This window comes from Dipodomys merriami, unplaced genomic scaffold (assembly GCF_024711535.1).
Source record: "Dipodomys merriami isolate MVZ:Mamm:240054 unplaced genomic scaffold, mDipMer1.0.p SCAF_211, whole genome shotgun sequence".
In the NCBI taxonomy this organism is placed as follows: domain Eukaryota; kingdom Metazoa; phylum Chordata; class Mammalia; order Rodentia; family Heteromyidae; genus Dipodomys; species Dipodomys merriami.
In genome coordinates this window covers 1,522,521-1,544,466 of record NW_027203505.1, presented here as the reverse complement: position 1 = coordinate 1,544,466, position 21,946 = coordinate 1,522,521, and the positions used below count along the sequence as shown (strand labels likewise).

Here is a 21,946-nt window from a genome sequence, read left to right as displayed (position 1 = left end):
CGAATTGCAGAAGATCGAATCTCAGGAATTGAAGACAGTCTAGATATTATAGAGAAAGAACATACAACCATCCAAGACAAGTCCAAGAAATATGATAGTTCTGTCCAACCCTTGGAAGACATCTTCAGAAGGCCTAATCTAAGGATAATGGGTGTAGAGGAGCAGCTAGAAACAGAAGTTAATGGCCTAGGAAATTTATTGAACAGGATCCTAGCAGAGAACTTCCCAAACATGCAAAAAGATAGGCCTATTCAGATACAAGAAACTTTTAGAACCCCAAATAGAACAGACCAGAATAGGACATACCACTGCCACATTATAATCCACACACGACCAAATCAAACCAAGGAAAAGATCCTTAAAGGTGTCAAGGAGAAAAGATTAATCACCTATAAAGGGAAACCAATTAGAATCACCTCAGATTTCTCAGCAGGGACAATCAAAACAAGAAGAGCCTGGAATGATGTATGCCATGCCCAAAAAAACAAACAACTATCAACCAAGAATTCTGTAACCAGCTAAACTCTCCTTCATAACTGAAGGCCAAATAAAAATCTTCCATAGCAAATAAAAATGAAACAATACATCTCCACCAAACCAGCCCTACAAAAGATTGTTAAAGATGCCCCACACATAGAAAACCAACAAGACCACAATAAAGTCCAAGAAACTGCATCCAAACTGAGATTCCAAAAACCATAGGAAGAACACAGTTTTTGCAGCCCACAAGAAGGTTGATAACATGGCAAGAATCCCAAATACCTCTCAGTCTTATATCTTAATGTTAACGGACTTAACTCTCCAATTAAGCGACACAGACTGTCTAGTTGGATTAAAAAACAAGACCCTTCTATCTGCTGCCTTCAGGAGTCACATCTTGCCCGTAAAAAAAACACATTTTCAATGTTAAAGGCTGGAACAAAATCTACCAAGCAAACGGCCCCCATAAAACAGGCGGGAGTTGCAATCCTAATATCAGATAAAATAGACTTCAAATTAAAATTTGTGAGAAGAGATAAAGACGGTGGCTACATACTAATTAAGGGATATCTCCTTCAGGAGGATATTACAATTCTAAATATCTATTCGCCAAACAATGGAACACCCAAATTTATCCAAGAAACACTACTTTCCCTCAAATCCCATATAGATCCAAAGACATTAATTGTTGGAGATTTTAACACACCAATCTCCACACTAGATAGTTCAACTCGGCAAAAAGTCAACAGAGAAACTCCAGATCTAAACAGCTGCATAGATCAACAAGATTTAACAGACAATTACCAAACATTTCACCCAGCAGCATCAGAATACACATTTTTCTCAGCAGCACAAGGAACATTTTCTAAAATAGAAGACATTTTAGGCCACAAAGCAAACTTGTCTAAATTCAGAAACATTGAAGTTATACCTTGCATTCTATCTGACCAAAAGGGAATAAAATTAGAACTCAACACCAAATGCCACCAAAAAAATCCGGTATCACATGGAGGCTGAACAACACACTGTTGAATCACGAGTGGGTCATGGAAGGGATTAGAAAGGAAATTCTAATGTTCATGCTATTCAACAAAAATGAACACACAAATTACGAGCTCCTCTGGGACACAGCAAAAGCAGCACTCAGAGGCAAGTTTATAGCTCTGAGCTCCTACATCAACAAATTGGAGAGATCTACAACCAACAATTTAATGACACATCTAAACCTCCTTGAAAAAGAGTAGCAAGATAAACCCCAATCCAGTACACAGAAAGAAATAATTAAAAGTAAATCAGAATTAAATGAATCAGAATCCAAAAAATTATAGAAACAATCAACAAAACAAAGAGTTGGTTCTTCGACAAACTTAACAAAATTGACAGACCCTTAGCAAGTCTTTTCAGAAAAAGATGAGAACACACCCAAATTAATAAACTCAGAGATGAGAATGGAAACATCACCACAGAAACAACAAAGATTCAGAACACTAAAAGGGAATAGTTCTCAAAACTTTATGCTAATAAATTTGAGAACTTAACAGAAATGGAACTTTTCCTAGCAAATATTGTCAAGCCAAAACTAAACCAAGATGAGTTTAACCATCTTAACAGGCCCATATCAAGCATTGAAATAGAAACAGCAATAAGAGCCCTGCCAGCTAAGAAAACTCCAGGACCAGATGGTGTTACAGCGGAATTTTACATGGCCTTCAAAACAGAGTTAACAACAATACTCCTCCAATTCTTCAATGAAATTGAAAGAGAGAGTTCAGTACGTAACACATTCTATGAAGCCATCATAAGCCTCATTCCAAAACCAGGCAAGGACACATCAAAGAAAGAGAACTATAGACCCATTTCTTTGATGAAAATTGATGTAAAACTTCTCAACAAATTTTGGCCAATCAACTTCAACAATTCTTCCAAAAAATTATACACCACGATCAAACAGGATTCATTTCAGGGATGCAAAGCTGGTTCAATATATGCAAATCAATTAATATTATTCATCACATCAACAGGGGCAAGAAAAAGAACCGCATGGTTATCTCAACAGATGCAGAAAAAGCATTCGACAAGATCCAACACCCCTTTATGATGAAGGTTTTGGAAAAATTAGGAATCCAAGAAATATTCCTCAATACAATAAAGGCTGTATATGACAAATCTACAGCCAGCATTATACTTAATGGTGAAAAACTAAAGCCATTTCCTCTTAACTCAGGAACAAGACAAGGATGTCCACTCTCTCCACTTCTCTTCAATCTAGTATCAAATTGCCTAGGTTCAGCAATAAGACAAGATGCAGACATAATGTTGATCCATATAGGGAAAGAAGAAATAAAACACTCCCTCTTTGCATATAACCTGATCTTGTATTTAAAGAATCCCAGAGATTCCACTCCCAAATTACTCAAGCTGCTTCAAAACTTTGTCAAAGTAGCAGGGTTTAAAATTAACCCACCAAAATCAATGGCTTTTCTGTATGCCAACAATGAGAAAAGTGGGGCTGAAATTAGGAAAGCAACCCCATTTGTAATAGCCCCACAAAAAATAAAATATCTAGTAATTAACTTAACCGAAGAAGTGAAGGACCTCTATGATGAAAACTTTGAAATCTTCAAAAAGGAAATCAAAGCAGAACTTATAAAATGGCAAAACCTCCCATGCTCCTGGATTGGAAAGATTAACATCATGAAAATGGCAATACTTCCCAAGGGTAACTACAAATTCAAAGCGATACCTATCAAAATTCCAACCTCATTCTTCAAGGAAATAGAAGAGCCAATCCAAAAATTCATATGGAACAATAAAAACCCTGAATAGCAAAAACGCTCTTCCATGGAAAGAACACTGCTGGAGGAATATCAATACCAAATTTCAAAGTCTACTATAAAGCCATAGTAATCAAAACAGCTTGGTACTGGCACAAGAACAGACCTCAGGACCAATGGAATAGAATTGAAAACACAGAAATGAACCTACAGACCTATAGCCATCTAATATTTGATAAGTGAGCTAGAAAAACAGTGGAAGAAAGACAGCTTCTTCAGTAAATGGTGCTGGCAAAATTGGTTCACTACTTGTAGAAAACTAAAGCTAGATCCTTATATATCACCCTGCACCAGAATCAACTCCAAATGGATCAAAGACCACGAAGTCAAAGCAGACACTCTGAAAACATCACAGGATGGAATAGGAGAAACCCTACGTCTCCTAGGCCCAAACTGAAATTTTCTGAATAGAGACGCGGAAACACAACCAATCAAAGAAAGGTTGGACAAATGGGATTGCATGAAGTTGCAGAGCTTATGCATGGCAAAGGAGATAGCTAGCAAGATTAATAGAAAGCCCATGGATTGGGAGAAGATCTTTACTAACCATACAACAGACAAGGGTCTCATATCTATAATATACTTAGAAATCAAAAAATTAAAACCCCAACAACAAATCCTCAAAGAAACAACTACCCAATTAATAAGTGGGTAATGACTTAAAGAGAAACTTCTCTGAAGAAGAAAGAAGGATGGCCAATAGACACATGAAGAAATGCTCAACGTCCCTAGCCATAAAAGAAATGCAAATCAAAACAAAATGGAGATACCACCTCACTCCAGTTAGAATGGCAAAAATCAAGAACTCTAACTACAACTGATGCTGGTGGAGATGTGGACAGAAGGGAACCTTACTTCATTGTTGGTGGGAATGTAATCTTGTTCAACCACTTTGGAAAGCAGTATGGAGGTTCCTCAAAAGACCTCACATAGAGCTCCCCTATAACCCAGCAATCCCACTTTTGGGCATTTACCCAAATGTTTACAAACAAGGCCACACTAAATCTACCAGCACAACTATGTTTATTGCAGCATTATTTACCATAGCTAAGATCTGGAACCAACCCAGATGCCCCTCAGTAGATGAATGGATCAAGAAAATGTGGTATATATACACAATGGAATTCTATGCCTCCATCAGAAAGAATGACATTGCCCCATTTGTTAGGAAATTGAAAAACTTGGAAAAAATTATATTAAGTGAAGTAAGCCAGGCCCAAAGAAACATAGGTCCCATGGTTTCCCTTATTGCAATATCTTGTATATGTATGAGTCAAGTGGAAAAGATCAGATAATGTGATGTTAGGAAAATGAACCCTTAGATATGTACTTTAATGTTTTTTTTTCTTTCATGCATTTCTAACGCATTTATAAGATTATCTCTTCTTTGCTTTGTATGTCCCTTTCCCACTGTATAACCCCTGCTTTCACTATAGTTGATGTCAGTGTAACTTGTGGAGGACATGGGTAAAAACAAGTCGTTTAAGGATACAGGTGGACCTGTTGCAACAATGAGATGTACAAGTTGTCATGTCGAAAACGAGCTTTACAACGTTGGTGCGGGAAGGGGGAGGGGGGACGGATTGGGTGGGGGAGTGGGGGAGGCTGGGAAGGGATGTGAAGTGTAAACAAAGGAGGAGGCTGCAATGCTTGATAATAAATGTACACATAATCCTGCCCATGTAATTATTACCACTCTGTACACTATGTTCACAAAAAAATAAAATAAAATAAAAAATAAAAAATGAAAAAAGAAATATGTATTTTATGACACTATTCTAAATCACCATGTAGAGACTGTGAATGTCTATTTTTTTTGTCCTAGTCCCAGGGTTTGATATAAGTACATGTTCATTTTCCTTGGGCTTTTTTCTCCTGAAGGTAAGCACTCTACCACTTGACCTGAGGTTCCATCTGAGGTTTTTGATGGTCAATTGAGAAAAGAGTCTCAAAGACTTTTCTGCCCAGTTGGACTTTCAACAGATATGTAATCTTAGTCCTGAGGATATTTTTCTCCTGAGTAGATAGGATTACAGGCATGAGTCACTAGTGTCCAGCCCTGCTTTTATGGTGGTTAAATGAAAATAAGCCTCTCAGAGAAGATCCTGCTTGGACTGCCTTCAAACCACAATATTTTTATCTTAGTCTCCTAATTAGCTAGTATTACAGGAATAGGTTGCTGGCATCCAACCAGATATACATTTTAAGGCTGAAATTTTCTTATATGTTATCCAACCAGATATACATTTTAAGGCTGAAATTTTCTTACTTATATGTCCTTAAAATCATTGCAATTAAACCCAACCCACCTCTATTGTTCCTATGGCCCAGTGTACCATATCTTCAGATAAAGACAGTTGATGAGCATATGGAGAAAACTTTCCTACTTTCACCTCAAGTTCAAGACCTTCTGGGAAATTCCATATGTTTACAATGTCATAGTCTGCTTCCAATTTCCTTTTCTCATCCAAAGTCACTTGATCTCCAGCAGTATTGTGAAACTGGATGTTCTTCAGAAAAGAGTGCAGCTAAAAGACATACATCATCTTATGGTGAAGTACATCCTGAGTTACGAAAGAAAACCTGAAGAAAAAAAGTTCCTGATTGCCTTTAAATTTTGATGTAGAATGAAAGAATAGTAGAACCACCTAATGAAGCATTCCAGAAGAGAATCTATGGAGGAATAAAAATAATTTTGCCAAATCTTGGTCACTCAGCAAAGGGGTAGATGCAATCTTTTCAAAAGAAACCAAGTCTAGAGAGTCACAAATAAGATGACTCTCAGTAGTCTAGCCAGTGTTTCCCACAACCACTAATTTTATGCATGTTGCTAATCTGAACTTGGTAAAATTTTAATATTTAAAGTAGAATAAAACTAGGTCCCTTATCCAAAATGTGGATAATTCTATTCAGCAGGTCATTCTTTTGCTATTAGATAAGAAACTCATAGGGAAACTCAAGGTGCATTTATAGTTTTCAAAACATCTGCTATATGGGAGGGGTCAAAGCAACAGCAATATATACAAGACAATATTTTGGAAATGATCTGTACAATTTTAGGGGGAGAGGGAGGGAAAGTAAGAGAAAAACGAATGAAGGGGTAACAAGTTTGACAAGAAATGTACTTACTATCTTACTTGTGTAACTGTAACCGCTCTGTATATCATCTTGACAATAAAAAATACGGAAAACTATCTCCTATGAATATTTGAGGCTATTTGTAATTAAAAGAATTTATGAAACATGGAACTCACTTGAACCTTGTTATGGCCTGCTTTTCCTGAAGAGCACTAAAATACGTCCAGAGTACTTCACAGACATTTAAACAAACATTATTTGTTGGATTTGGAAAACATACCAAAAATGCTTAAATTTTATATGGCATGAAAACTATCTAGGAAGTGACATTGCCTATGGGGTATGTGATCTAACACAGAAGGCCTTACCTGTGCAGGGGAAGTCACTGCCCCTTCCCTCTTTCCCACTGTTTGTGCTTCTGTTTGATGAAGAAGCAGCTCATGGAGAGCCTGGGCCACAGCATACACAGCATTGTATATATGGTAACTGTCTCCAGACATAGTTGTGTCAAAAATGTGTCCAGGCAACAAATCCAAGGAGGCTTCGTGAGGACAGTTCTCCCACATTACACAGTCTGACTCTGAATCTGAACAATTAAAAGACAGAAACCATAGCCTTGCTAGGAAAAAGTCTTCTGGATATTTGAAAGGGTTAACTGCCTTGACAAAATCTGTGAATCCCAAAATATCTGGATGATGGTGTGAAAAAATGAGAGGTACATGTAATGAACCTAATACAAAATATTTCCTCCTCATGGTGAACTCTAGCTGTGAGTTCATGATACAAACTTTTCCTTTTACTAAAAATTGCTCAATACATCTTACGATATCTAGTAAGGCTTCATTATCACCATGTATGATGAGGACGTTTGCTGAAGATTTATTAATCTGTTTATAAAGTGCCATGACTTTAAAAACATATGCCAAGCCAGAGGTTGGGATTGCTAGCTCAAAGTCTACACAAATTCTATTCTTGTCCATCTCTTCTTTTAATTCAGGAAGAATCCACAAGCCATTCTCATCTTGTGAGGTCAATAGTCCAACCCAGTTCCAGCTGAAATGAAGGAGTAAGGAGATCAGGGCAATGGCTATCGATGTGTCCTTTGAGGCCATCTGATACAGAGCAAGAAAGTTTTTATGGTCACTCAGAGCATGATCAAAAGGCCCAAATGTAAGCTAAACGGAATGAAAATTGAATGTTTCATGAATGAGAAGATTTCTATCCATTATGATCTCACTTATGATATGTATTAAATAACCATTTGAAGTAGGTGGAAGGTAGATTTTTCTTAGTTTAAAAAATTGTTTTTAATAGTTGTACATTTCAATTTGTTCCTACAAAGCTCCTTGATCTTTGTCACTATTTCCATCAACTCATTCAATCTATAGCAACTCTACCCATTCCTTGACTTTCCTTGGTCCATTTTCACACACACACATCTGAATATGTATATATATCTAAATATCTATATATAGACATATACATACATATATGTGATATGTTGTATTTTCCCAACATCTACTCCATATTTCTCTGCCCCTTTGCACATCCCTCTAACAACTCTCCACAGACAAGTTATGCTTCAATGTTCTAGTGCTAGTTTTTTATATCTCTTTGTTGATCAGAAATGTTATACCATGGGATTCCACCTCTATGTGTACCATAGTTTACAGATTAATCAAATCTATTTGTAAATGGATATGTGTGTGTCCTATATTTATTTTATATTACATGTTCATATTTTAGATTTAACTTTCACATATGAGAGAACACATGTCCCTTTCCCTTTGTGAGTCTGAGTTATATCATTCAACATAATATCTTACGTGCATGTGCACACATGTGTGTGTGTGTGTGAGTGAGAGAGAGTGTGTGTGTGTGTGTACTATTGTAGGAGCATGAACTCAAGGCCTCGTGTACTTCCTTGGCTTTCTCCCTCAAAGCTACCTCTCTATCACTCAAACCACACATTACTTCCTGCTTTTTGTTGGTTAATTAGAGATTTCTCCTTAGTAGCTTGGTTTGCAGTTAGCCATCAGGACACAGCTCAACATATTGCTATACTTTAAAGTCATTTTTCCATTTCCTGATTTTTTAAGAAAATTATTGACAATGCTTAAAAGTCCAAACAATCTCTTTGTGGCTCTAACTTTTCCAGTCCCTTTACTAAAAATGGTAGTGTGGATCTCTATTACTTTGAATACTTACTCTTGATATCACAAAATTTGATAGGCTCATAAATCCAGTATCTTCCTATAATTATCTTCTAACAGATGAAATGGCACCAAATTAGATACTTTTTTATATCCCTTCACTCCTCCCACTCTCACCTGGGGAAACCTGTACAGGTTCAGCAATATACCAATCTGGGAAGATAATAATCCTGATGGTCCTGTCAGTACTGCTATAGACTTGCTCACTCTCACACAAGAGTAGTTTGGAAGGTTGTCCTTCCCAAAGAGGCTCGTGAAGGGATTTTTAAATGTTTTCCAAGTTTCCATATGAGCATTACAGATATTAAATCCTAGCGTCAAGTTATGTAAAATATGAGGATTTTCATCGATCTCTTCAATAGCAAAAGCCAAGGCCAAAACAAACTGGTAGGTGTTGAAGATAAACCTGCATAATGAGCATAGAAATTTAAAACTTATCAATTTGATGGACTAAGTATTTGCTTCTGTGCCAATGAATATGTTAAAGCATTATCCCAACTATGATGGAATGCAAATATAGTCTTTTATGCTTCTCTATGGGATTAAGGACATGAAGGGAATTTGTCATGCATAAGATTAAGAAACTTAAGAGAGAGCTTGCTTATTCCCCATAATCACATGCACCACAGCAAACACTAATGTTGTCCATTAAACATGGAATAGTCTTTCATGAGACACCAAATATTCTCTTGCTTTTTATCTTCGAGTAACTAGCTCCACTGTGTGAAAAATCTTGTGTTTTCGGTCACCCAGTTTATCTTATGTGGTTATAAGGCAGGCTGGGCTAAGTAATACATCTTCAATAGTTATTTAAGGAAGATTCTATATTAAGTTTCTCTAACTAACAGACCTGAAATATTGAACAGCTCTTCCTGCAATATCAGCCAGAAGACAGCTCAAATACCAGGTGAAGGAATTTTATTCTTATTTATGTAATAAAACCAAGGGGATGAATCTAACTGCAAGCACATCATAATGGAGAAAGAAATCTCCAACATGAAGAGTAATGAAAGAATTGTAAACTTTACATTGAAATCCAAAGATTCAAGGCCACCATTGTAAAATGCAGTAATCTCTATTGCCTTCCCAATATTGTTAGGTTGAGATTCTAGAAAGACTACAGAGGAATAAAGAGAATCAACACTTTGCTCTCTCTCTGTTATGTCTGTGCAATGGTGTGAGTATGTGTACACACACATTCTAAAGAAATAATATTGAATCAATACATATTGTTTAAAAAGGAAATAATGGAGGCTAGGAAGAAATAAAAATGTGAGGCTTAACTTGTTTAACTCATGGTATACACATACTTGAAATTTCAATTTGGAAGCCTATCATGTTAATGATGTCTTCTAAACAGAAACAAATAGTAAGCTTGAATAAAGTCTAATTGAACATATGCATATATAGGAGGAACCTGAAAGTAAGAATGAAGACATGTGGGAAATGATTGGTCAAAAGCTGACAACACTATTTTGAAAAAGCAAATATTAGTGTATTGAGGATTTAGTAAATGGTTGAGAATGACAAAAGTTAAAATGCTTGTTCTAAGAAGCAATGGCAGAATTTAACTTTCCTAATGTAGACAATGATAGAAATATGAGATAGCTAGAGATGAAAGCTTAATCAAATATTTGACCACAACACATACTCGTGTACAGAAGCTATAAATGGAACTCATAACACATAGGTATTCCTCTGTTTTCCTAATGGCTGACTCCTCATTAGAATCCATAGAATCCTGGAGAGCACGGCAGACAATCTTTAAAAGATTAGGGACAAAAATGGATAAATTGGGTACTAAGATTACTGTTGCCAGCAAAGACATCCATTAGAAGTGAAGGATAAAAGGGTAAAGATATTCCCAGACAAGTACAATTAAAAGAATATACTCCCACACACCTGTTCCACAAAAAAAAAACAACAAAAGTATTCTATTTGTCATCCAAATTTAATGCACATGTAATATGACCACTTTGTGAGAAAATCAGAATGGGTAGACAGCTGTTTGAAGAAGTTTTTAAATGGGAAATGTTAAATGTTTATGGAACCACTGTATACAAAAATAAATAGTTATTTTTACATAGTTAACAGAAAAGCATTTTGTGCAAAAGATTGAACCATAGATGAGTAATAAAAGTATTCAAGAATGTGTAAAACCTACTAGTGAAAGTGGCTATAAAACTAGTTGAAAATACTCTAACATTGTAAATGTGCTAGCAAAATCACACACACAATTTTTATGCAGAGGGAAAAATTGTTAATATAATTACATCTTGTAATTACTGTAGAATCTAAAATTGGATATCCAATATTACAAAAGATAAGAGGAATATAATGCAGTTGCAGTTCCTGTTTGTCTTTAACATTTCATCTTACTATATTAAATGAAAGATTTAATTTAAAAGTAAATTAAAAGATTTCATTATGACATTTCTGAACATTCATTTATGGACTTTGATCATAGCCCTCTATTGCTTGTATGTTTATTTTCTCTTTTTATTTCATCCTCCTCATCCCAGAGAGTTGTTATTCCAAAATAGCTTCTTGTCATCTATTTTCAGCCCAGTAATTACCAGAAAATATATAACAGCAAATGAAAGCACATAATCCAGTAATCAAAAGACACTACTATTGAACTTCCTTCATAACCACTGAAGGAGAGAAAAAGTCGAAGAAGCTTCAATTAACATGGAGAACAAATTACATAATAGCAATAAGGAACTGTGACCTGTCAACAATGACTGCAAAGGTAAATGCATGAAATTCTACCAGTAAGAGCTAAAATGGCTGAATGAATAAAAACCCAAGGCCAAAGGAAACGTTGATGCCAAGAAACTCACTTCACCATCAGTGGCCCTCAGTGAGTATAAGAAAGGTCAGTAAATACAATTGAAATACAAAAGAAACTAGGAGTGTGTATAACATATCCAATAGACTTTAATCAAAGCAATGAAGTGACATTTTGTAATGTAATGATGAAGATATCAAGTTTACAAGATGAAATAGCAATTCAAAATGTGTATTTACATACTATACAATCACTAAACTATGTTAAGCAGACTTTGATAGTCCTCAATATAATAATAGCTGAAGATTTTATGGATGGATCATTCTGACAAAATCAACAGGGAGGCAGCAGATCTAAATTTCAAACTTGATCAGAAGATCCTCACATACACCAGCTGAACACCTCATTCAACTTCTGAGTAAAACTTCTCTCCAAGCAAACAATCATGGGATGGGACACAAAGCCATCCAGATTTTTAAAATGTTGAAAGTTTATTGAGCATATATACAAACACATATAGTAAGGATAGAAATTAAAAAGGAAAATAAGCATATAACATGAAAATTACATGAATTATCCATTAACCAAAATTAAGTAGTAAAATAATAATTAAGATTATTCAATTTAATTAAATGATTAATGGATGATAAAGTGAATTGTTTTCAAGGCAAATTTCAAGAAATAAATATAATGAAAACCATAAATAAATGAAAATAAATGAAAATAAAATGAAATAAATAAAATGAAAACCATATTGTTATAGAAAAAGGGGAATAAAAGGAAAACATAACCTTTCCTATAAATCAAGAGAACAGATAATTAGCTGAAGCACCTGCACTGCATCTGAAGGAACTAGAAACAAATTGATTTTTTTATTGTACTGTTTTCTGTTCTTCTTTTTCCTCTTTTTCCATTTTTCCTTTCGCTTTTTCTTTGGTATAATCCCCTCTTGTCCTGTTTGTTATTCCTCTAAAGTTTTGCATATAAGCTTATTTAATTTGTGGAAGAGAATGGAAAACAGAAAGGGTGGGACAAAAGGTGAAACAATTAAGCAATGATACACATTAGACAATATGGCATAAACTATACCCCTTGTCAGGGAGAGTAGTTGGGATAGAAGAAACTGAAGGAGAATGAGGGAGGGAGTGACACTGTTCAAAAAGAAATATACTCACTAGCTTAATTATTTAACCCCTTTGTATATATTCTTTACAATGTAATTTTTAAAAATTGAAAATAAAATAATGAAGATAAAAGAAAATAAAAAAAAACTATGGCTATAGAAAATTTAGGAAATGGTAAAAACTTCCACAAGTTAGTAAAAGGAATGAAATAATCAAGTAGAAACAGTGAGACAAAAGGTATGCCAATTTAACAGTAATACTTACTAGACACTGCTTTGGAAATGAATTTTACATCTTGGAGCAGAAGAGGAGTCAGGCGATCAAGAAGTGGGAGGAAACATGTGGAGGCATAACATTGTTCAAAAAGAAATGTATTCTTTACCTGACTTACATAGCTATAACCTCTCTATAATCATCTTTATATTAAAATTAAATTCAAAAAGAAAAGGAAATAGAGTATGAAAACACAGAAGCAATAATCAATCAAGCAAAGAGGACGTTCTACAAATCAAAAGGTAGATAAAACTGAAGTAAATATCACGAAGAGCTTACCATCATAGAAAGAAGAATATACTTGGATGGAAACTAGATTTCTCTCTTACTTGTAGGCAGAAAACCGCTCAAAAGTACATGCGAGATAAAATAATGAAACTGAGGTGTTTCTCTAGCAAAAGGATGGGATGTCAGGGTAGAGAAGACACAGAGCATTTATGTGTGCACTTGGAGTTACCATTGCCCATCCTGAGAACAAATTTGTAAATGGAAATACAATGATGAGTTACTTACGGCTTGTTCTGTCCATCTCCAGAATCATCACTTTGAGTGCGATCTGTTCCCAAAGTGTAGAGAGGGAAAAACCCAGCAATCATTTCATCTCCATCCATGTGTGCTCGTTGCTTCATAGTAGAAAAGCAGCCAGTGCCAGCACAGGACCTGATAAGGAGGGGAAGCTGGAGAAGAACAATTGTGAACATCAAAAGGCTCATTTTTGACGCACCTGCCTAGGTGAAATTCTGGCTGTCAGGTATATATATTCATAAATCTTTTTATTGGTGTCTATGTGTCTTTTTATTGACAGAGAGGTACACTGTAGCGCATCTTTCATTAAAGCCTCTGTGAATCCTCAGGAATAATGGGTAAAACTTCCCTGGGGCTCTGCATCTGTGGCCCTGAATGCAGAGAAAAACATGAATTGAAAACATGTTTGCAGATTCTCCTTCTTCATCCTAAGTAATGTGATTTCCTCCAGGACAGCAGATAGTGATGCCCCAGGGATGAAGTTGTCTTTGATGTATTTGCTCTAATATCTGTGTCAAGGAACTATTTGCATCAAAGTTATTTGGGATGACGCAACCGGATTGCATCAGAATATGCCATTTCAGGTGCATGGTGAAATGGCCAAAAAAAATTATGCCAGTGAGATGTCAATGAAAGATATTATTGCATCATACCCAGATGGTAAATTCACACACCTATTATCCAAAACAGCTACAGAACATTGCTGGTTGATTCAAGCAGGTTACAGTCCAGATTCAATATACAGAGGTCTCTACAAATGCATCCATTTACCATTGCCTAAGGAAGCAACAATGTTCCTGATCTATTGATTGTTTACTTTGTTGTGCTAAAAGTTTTTAGTTTGATATAATCCCAGTTGGTATTTCTTGTTCTTGTTTACTGAGCTATTTGGAGTTTTAATCAGGAAGTTACTACCTAAACGAAATTTTCCATTTTTGTCCATATTGTAGTACTTTATCTCAAGTTTTAGCTCATAAATATCAGGGTGCTGAAAAACAATGATCATTCACAATATAGGGCATCCTTGGTACTTGGACACGGTGTCCAGGGAAGATGGCCGCAAGTGTGTGCCTAAAGAACCTCTGTGAAAAGAAGCATTTAATCAGCACATGGGCTGGCCTTGTGTGTACACATGTGGGGTCTATACACCCAGGGGCATGGCTGCCTGGCGCTCTCTCTCTCTCTCTCTCTCTCTCTCTCTCTCTCTCTCTCTCTCTCTCTCTCTCTCTCTCTCTCTCTCTCTCTCTCTCTCTCTCTCTCTCTCTCTCTCTCTCTCTCTCTCTCTCTCTGCAGACAGCAATTGCTTCCAGGACTCTGAGTAAAGTCCCACAAAAGACAAATGCATCAAAAACGGACACAATGGAATTATATGCTTCCATAAGACAGAATAATACTGTGCCACTCAGAAGGAAATGGAAAAATGTGGAAAAAATTATATTAAGTAAAGTAAGCCATACCCACAGAGACATAGGTTGCATGGTTTCCCTCCTTTTTTCTAACTAGAATATTCATATAAGTTAAAAGTAAACACGCTGGATGATAAAAGCCAAAAATACACTGGATGGAAAAAGACAAAAAAATACACAAAAACACATGATAAATTATACTGGACTCCAATCATTCACACTGTGAGACCCAAGGAGGATATTCTAAAGAGGGTCATGAATCCCAATAAGTGATTGCATATGAGCATATAAAATGATATTTATAGATATGAACTCAAAGACTTGGAAATGAAGGTTTCGATATTTTGTTTATGTTTTCTTTGTCTTGTTTTTATTTTCTGTACATTTTGTCTTGTATGTCAGTTTAACCCTTTTGGGGAGTGTAAAGGGGGAGCATAAAAATTGTAGGACAAAATGCAGCAGAGATAATCACTAGACACGATTTTGAAAATGAACTACAACTCGTGAGCAAGATTGGGATGATAAAAATGGAGGAAGAAAGGGTAGGGTTGATGCTGTTCAAAAAGAAATGTATTCATTAATTGACTTACTTAACAGTAAGCCATCTGTATGTCACTTTTACCATAACAGTAAAAGAATAATCTTCTAAGATGAAGTATGTATCCATTAAGTGTTTGTAAGAATTAAGGGGATATTGAATTGAATTATAATTGCAGATGTTCCACATACACTAATGGCAAAAATAGGGCATTTCTGCTCAAAATGAATAGTACAACAAAGATTTTACCTGCTATTTGAGGAGATAGAGTATCTCTATGCCCCTAGAATTATTGTATGTATAGTTTGTCTTCCCTAATGCCATTAGGATATCACAGTACATCACATTGTCACTTTAACCTGGACAGGGTTAAGTCTATTACAAGGTGTTGTAGAACTTGACTTCACAGCCCACCCTTTCTGTACACCTACCATAAGTTAGCAAACACCCAGCATATACTGAACTATCTGTTCAAAAGGTGAGTGCCAATTCTAATACCATGGGACTCTTTACCTGCAGGAAGAACATAAGGAATAGGCTTGTGAAGTATGTGCTCAGAGAAGCATCCTTTTTGGCTGATGTCAGAACCACGTGTCCATAAACAGTGGTGGGGCTAGCTTAGGCTGGTCCTTTGAAGTGTGCTGTCCACAGCTGTGGAAACTTTTCTGTGCCTCTCTTTCCTTATAAGTATAACATTCTCTTCATATAGTTTCAGTTATCTGAGGCAAGAAACAAAGAAGACATTTTTATGAAGAAGACACCAGATTCTATCTGGAAGAAATTTCCTAACCTAGATATATACAGAGCAAGGATAGCAGAGATCAGACTGAGAAGACTCTAGTCACACAGACATATCTGGGGTTGGTTGTCCATATGTATGGAGCACCTACAGCATAAAAGCATTATTTCTAGAAACTGAGTGTAGTTTCTTAAGATGATCAGGAAACCCACGCTCTGCTGGGCTTCAGGAAATAGAGAACTCTCTTTAACACTAGAAATCCTGAAGAGTTCAGTAGGTGTGAAGTCCTCAAAGACTCATCTAGACAGAATGAAATTCTCAACTCCAGTTTGAACTTCATATCATAGGACCAACTCAGAAAGTAAGAATGCTTTGGTTTCAAGGGAGGATAATTTTCTTCAGCATGTTGATGTGTGTGTGTGTGTGTGTGTGTGTGTGTGTGTGTGTGTGTGTGTGTGTGTGTGTGTGTGTGTGTGTGTGTGTGTGTGTATGTGTGTGTATGTGTGTTGGACATGGGCAAGCACTAGAGGCCATAAGTGTTGTGATGTGCCCTAGAACCCTGAGGATTGGGTCTTTTTCTACAGGAAGAAGAAGACATAGAATGGTGGGTATTGTTTTCAGCTCTGGACGAGGCTGCAGCTTAAAGTTTAGCTCTGTGACAAGTCATTCTCATGACAGAGAAAGGTCATCCTTTCAGAAAAGAATACAGCTACTAACAACATTTTGTCTCTGGCTTCCTCCCTAGAGTTTATCATCACTAAATACTTGCTTCCTCCTTTGTTTTCCCCCTACCATTACATCCGTCCCACCTCAACAACTACCACACCCCCTTGCCGAAGTTGTAAAGTTCATTTTCAACATAATGTCTTGTACATCTCATTGTTATATCGGTCAACTTGTATCCTTTTCTAAGCATTTTGTTTTTTCCCTTCTCCTCCCTGAATTAGAGTAGATGCAGGGCAATGAAAACAAATACAGTGACAGTAGGGGTTATACCATGAGGGGAGAACATGTAAAGCAACAAAAAATTACATGGCACATTATAAATACATTAGAAACTATAGTAAGAAAGAAAAAACATATTTGTGTCCCTATCTTGGGGTTCATTTCACTTAACATCATCATATATGGTCATATGTACATAGCTTTTGGCCTTTACTGTTTGTCCTACATATGTACTAGATATTGCAAATAAGGTAAACCGTGGAACCTATGTTTCTTTGGGCCTGGCTTACTTCACTTAATATAATTTTTTCCAAGTCTTTCCATTTCCTATAAAATGGGGCAATGTAATTATTTCTGATAGAAGCATAAAATTCCAATATATATATATATAAAATATATGCTACATTTTCTTGATACATTCATCTACTGAGAGGCATCTGGGTGGGTCCCATATCTTAACTATGGGAAATAATGCTGTGATAAACATACTGTGCTGATAGCTTTAGTATTGCCTTGTCGGTGATCATTTGGGTAGATGCCCCAAACTGTAATTTCTGGGTTATAGAGGAGCTCTATGTGGAGTCTTTTGAGGAAACTCCATACTACTTTCCAAAGTAGTTGAACAAGTTTTCACTCTCAACAACAATGCAGTAAAGTTCCCTTCTATCCACATCCCCTCCAGCATCTGTTGTGATTAGAGATTTTGATTATAGCCATTCTAACTGGGGTGGGGTGTAATCTCAATGTTGTTTTGATTTGCATTTCTTTTATGTCTAGAGAAATAGAGCATTTCTTCATGTGTCTATTGGGCATTCTAATTTCCTCTTCAGAGAAGTTTCTCTGTAAGTCTTTAGCCCACTTATTTATTGGGCAGTTGTTTCTTTGAGGATTTGTTGTTGGGGGATGTAGTTTTTTGAGTTCAGGTATATTTCAGATATGAGACCCTCGTCTGTTGTATGGCTAGTGATGATCTTCTCTCAATCTGTGGGCTTTCTATTGATATTGCTAACTATGCCTTTGCCATGCAGAAGCTCTGGAATTTTATGCAATCCTATTTGTCTAACCTTTCTTTGATTTGTTGTGTTTCTGGATTTCTATTAAAAAATTTCAGCCTATGTCAAGGAGATCTATCGTTTCTCCTATTTTGATCTGTAATGTTTTCAGGGTTACTGCCTTGACTCCAAGGTCTTTGATCCATTTGGAGTTGATTCTTGTGCAGGGTGATATATAAGGATCTAGCTTTAGTTTTCTAAAAGTGATTAACCAATTTTGCCAGCACCATTTACTGAAGAGGTTGGTTTTTTCCATTCTATTTTTTAGCTCCTTTATCGAAAATTAGGTGGCTATAGGTCTGTGGGTTCATTTCTGGGTTTTCAATTCTATTCCTTTTGTTGTGAGGTCTGTTCTTGTGCCAGTACCGAGATGTTTTTATTATTATGGCTTGGTAGTAGAGTTTGAAAATTGATACTGATATTCCTCCAACACTGTTCTTTCTATTAAGTATCATTTTTGCTATTTGGGGTCTTTTATTGTTCCATATGACTTTTTGGATTGACTCTTCTATTTTCTTGAAGAACGAGCTTGGAATATTGATAGGTATGTCATTGAATTTGTAGATAGCCTTGGGAAGTATTGCCATTTTCACGATGTGGATCCTTCCAATCCAAGAGCATCAGAGATTTTTCAACTTTCTAAGTTCCGTTTTGATTTCCTATTTCAGTTTTTTTTCCTCATAAAGATCCCTCAGTTCTTTGATTAAGTTCATTCCTAGTTATTTTATTTTTTGTTGGGTATTATGAATGTAGTTGCTTTCCTGATTTCAGCCACACTTTTCTCAATGTTGGCATATAGAAAAGCCATTGATTTTTCAGAGTTAATTTTATACCCTGCTACTTTGCCAAAGTTTTGAATCAGCATGAGTAATTTGGGATTGGAGTCCATGGGATTCCTTAAATACAAGACCATGTCATCTGCCAAGAGGGAGAGTTTTATATCATCTTTCCCTATTTTGATCACTTTTATGTTTCCATCTCGTCTTATTGCTGTACATAGGCATCCTAATACTAAATTGAACAGAAGTGGAGAGAGTGGACATCCTTTCCTTTTTTGCGAGCTAAGAGGAAATGGCTTTAGTTTTTAACTATTAAGTATAATGCTGGCTTTAGATTTGTCATATGCAGCCTTGATTGTATTGACGAAGGTTCACTGGATTCATAGTTTTTCCAGAGCCTTCATCATAAAGTGGTGTTGGATCTTGTCAAATGCTTTCTCTGCATCTATTGAGGTAAACATGTGGTTCTTATCCTTCATCTTGTTGATGTGATGAATTATATTAATTGATTTGCATATATTGAACCAGATTTGCATCCCTGAAATGAAACTTGTTTGATTTTGGTGTATGTTTTTTTGGAAGAATTGTTAAAGTCGATTGGCTAAAATTTTGTTGAGGAGTTTTGCATCAATGTAGATCAAAGAAATGGGTCTCTAGTTCTCTTTCTTTGATGAGTCCTTGCCTGGTTTTGGGATGAGGGTCATGATGGCTTCATAGAATGAGTGCGGTAATCAACTTCCTCTTTCAATTTCATTGAAGAGTTGTAGGGGTACTGGTGTCAGCTCTGCTTTGAAGGCCTTGTAGAATTCTGTTGTAAATCCATCTGGTCCCGACTTTTCTTAGATGGGAGGTCTCTTATTGCTGCTTCTATTTCAATGCTTGATAGGGGCATGTTAAGTTGATTCAATTCAACTTGGTTTAGTTTCGGCATGACGATATTTGCTAGAAAAACTTCCATTTTTGCCAGGTTCTCAAACTTATTAGCATAAAGCTTTGAGAAGTATTCCCTTATAATGTTCTGAATTTTGGTTGTTTCTGTGGTGATCTTTACATTCTCATCTCTAAGTTTGTTTATTTGGGTGTGTTCTCTTCTTTTTCTGATAAGATTTGCTAAGGGTCTGTCCATTTTGTTAATTTTTTTTGAAGAATCAACTCTGTTTTGTTGATTCTTTTTATGGTGTTTTGGGATTCTAATTCATTTAATTTTGATTTAATTTTAATTTTAATTATTTCTTACCATCTACTGGATTAGGGTTTATCTTGCTGCTCTTTTTCAAGGAGGTTCAGATGTCTTATTAAATTGTTGGTTTCAGATCTTTGTAATTTATTGATGTAGGAACTCAAATCTATAAACTTGCCTCTGAGTACTGCATTTTCTGTGTCCCAGAGGAGTTGACAATTTGTGTGTTCATTTTTGTTGAATGTTATGAATATGTGAATTTCCGTTCTAATCTCTCCCATGACCCACTGGTGATTCAACAATGTGTTGTTCAGCCGCCATGTGGTACAATACTTTCTTTGGCGGCTTTTGGTGTTAAGTTCTAATTTTATTCCCTTGGATGCCATTTCCTAGCCTTTACTGTGGTCTTCTTGGTTTTCTAAGTTTAGAACATCTTAAGTAGGCCTGGTTTGGTGGAAATATATTGTTTCAATTTTTCTTTGCTATGGATGCTTTTCATTTGACCTTTGGTTATGAAGGAGAGTTTAGCTGTGTACAGAATTCTTGGTTGACAGTTGTTTGTCTTTAAGGCATGGCATATATCCTTCCAGGCTCTTATTGCTTGAATCATTTCTGCTGAGAAATCTGAGGTGATTCTAATGGGTTTTCCTCTATAGGTAATTGATCTTTTCTCTTTGAGAGCTTTAAGGGTCCTTTACTTGGCCTGAATTGATGCTTTGCAGATTATAATGTGATGGTGGGATGTGCTGTTCTGGTCTGGTCTATTTGGGGTTCTAAAAGCTTCTTGAATCTGAATAGGCATATCTTTTTGGATGTTTGGGAAGTTCTCTGTTAGGATTCTGTTAAATAAATTTCCTAGACCATTACCTTCTGTCTCTAGGTGCTCCTCCACACCCCTTATCCTCAGATTAGCCCTTCTGATAGTGTCTTCCAAATATTGAATAGTTCTATCATATTTCTTGGATTTGTCTTGGATAGTTGTATGTTCTTTCTCTATAATATCTAGGCTGTGTTCAATCCCCGAGATTGGATCTTCTGCATGGTCTAACTTACTGTCAAGTCTCTCTATGTTGTTTTTAATTTCTTTTCCTTCTACTTGGTCAGCTTTGATGGCTTCAAATTCTTTGTTGGAGCTTTGTTTTAGATCTTTAGGAACTTTACTTCCTTAATTTGGTGTTCCGTGTTTATTCTCAAATCACTCAGTTGATTGGTTATGTTTTCCTTGGACTGCCATTCCTTCTGTCGGGCTCCATTCAGCATTTCATTCATGGTCTTCCTGAATTCTATCTGCTGTCTGTTTATGGATTCCATGAATACCTTTATGGTTCTTTGTCTATTCTCATCCCACTCTTACAATTCCTGCAATACTCTTTGATTAGCTTCCTCATGTTTTACACAACTCCTGTAATTCTCTATGACTGTTCTCAGCCTGCTCACATGATTCTTGTATTTCTCTTTGACTGTTCTCACCCTGCTTACACAACTCCTGTATTTATATTTAAGTAGCTTCTTAATGCTAATAAGATTCCTGTATTAATTTTTTGTTTGCCTCCTCTTGCTCCCTATGCAAGTTTTTAATATTTTCAATCACTATGTTTACCAGTAGTATTTGTTGAGCTTTGGGGGAACTTTTCTCTGGATTATTCATTAACTATTCTGTCACCTGATTATCATGAGTGGGAGTTCAGATACCTGGACTTGCCATTTTTCTTGTGTTTTTCTGGCTTGTTCTGCCCATTTTGTATGAAAGTAATACCAATTTTGTGCTAGAGCACTATTTTAAGGCAAACATCAACCAGAGTCCTATAGTTGCACAATCAAAATGGCTGAAGATACAATCTAGTTCAATAGACACAATCTATTCAACATCAAACAATCATTGATTAATGGGTTAAGAACAGCAAAGAAGGATTTGGAAAACCAGAAATTATTAGCTTTAGGGAGAAATGTGGGGAAAAATAAGACTAGAGGCATGTGGAGAGGTAAAAG

The 21,946-nt window shown here is 36.0% G+C and overlaps 1 protein-coding gene across 1 annotated transcript in view; it reads right to left on the bottom strand.

The window, feature by feature from the left end:
• The window catches only part of LOC138834309 (vomeronasal type-2 receptor 116-like), a 32,323-nt gene that overhangs the window by 8,718 nt on the left and 1,659 nt on the right, over positions 1-21,946 (bottom strand). The window contains exons 2-6 of the mRNA XM_070032979.1: positions 14,199-14,306; positions 13,307-13,470; positions 8,723-9,011; positions 6,761-7,567; positions 5,624-5,842 (exon numbers count right to left, since the gene is read on the bottom strand). Coding sequence (XP_069889080.1) covers positions 5,624-5,842; positions 6,761-7,567; positions 8,723-9,011; positions 13,307-13,470; positions 14,199-14,306 — 1,587 coding nt within the window. The remainder of the gene's footprint in view (positions 1-5,623; positions 5,843-6,760; positions 7,568-8,722; positions 9,012-13,306; positions 13,471-14,198; positions 14,307-21,946) is intronic.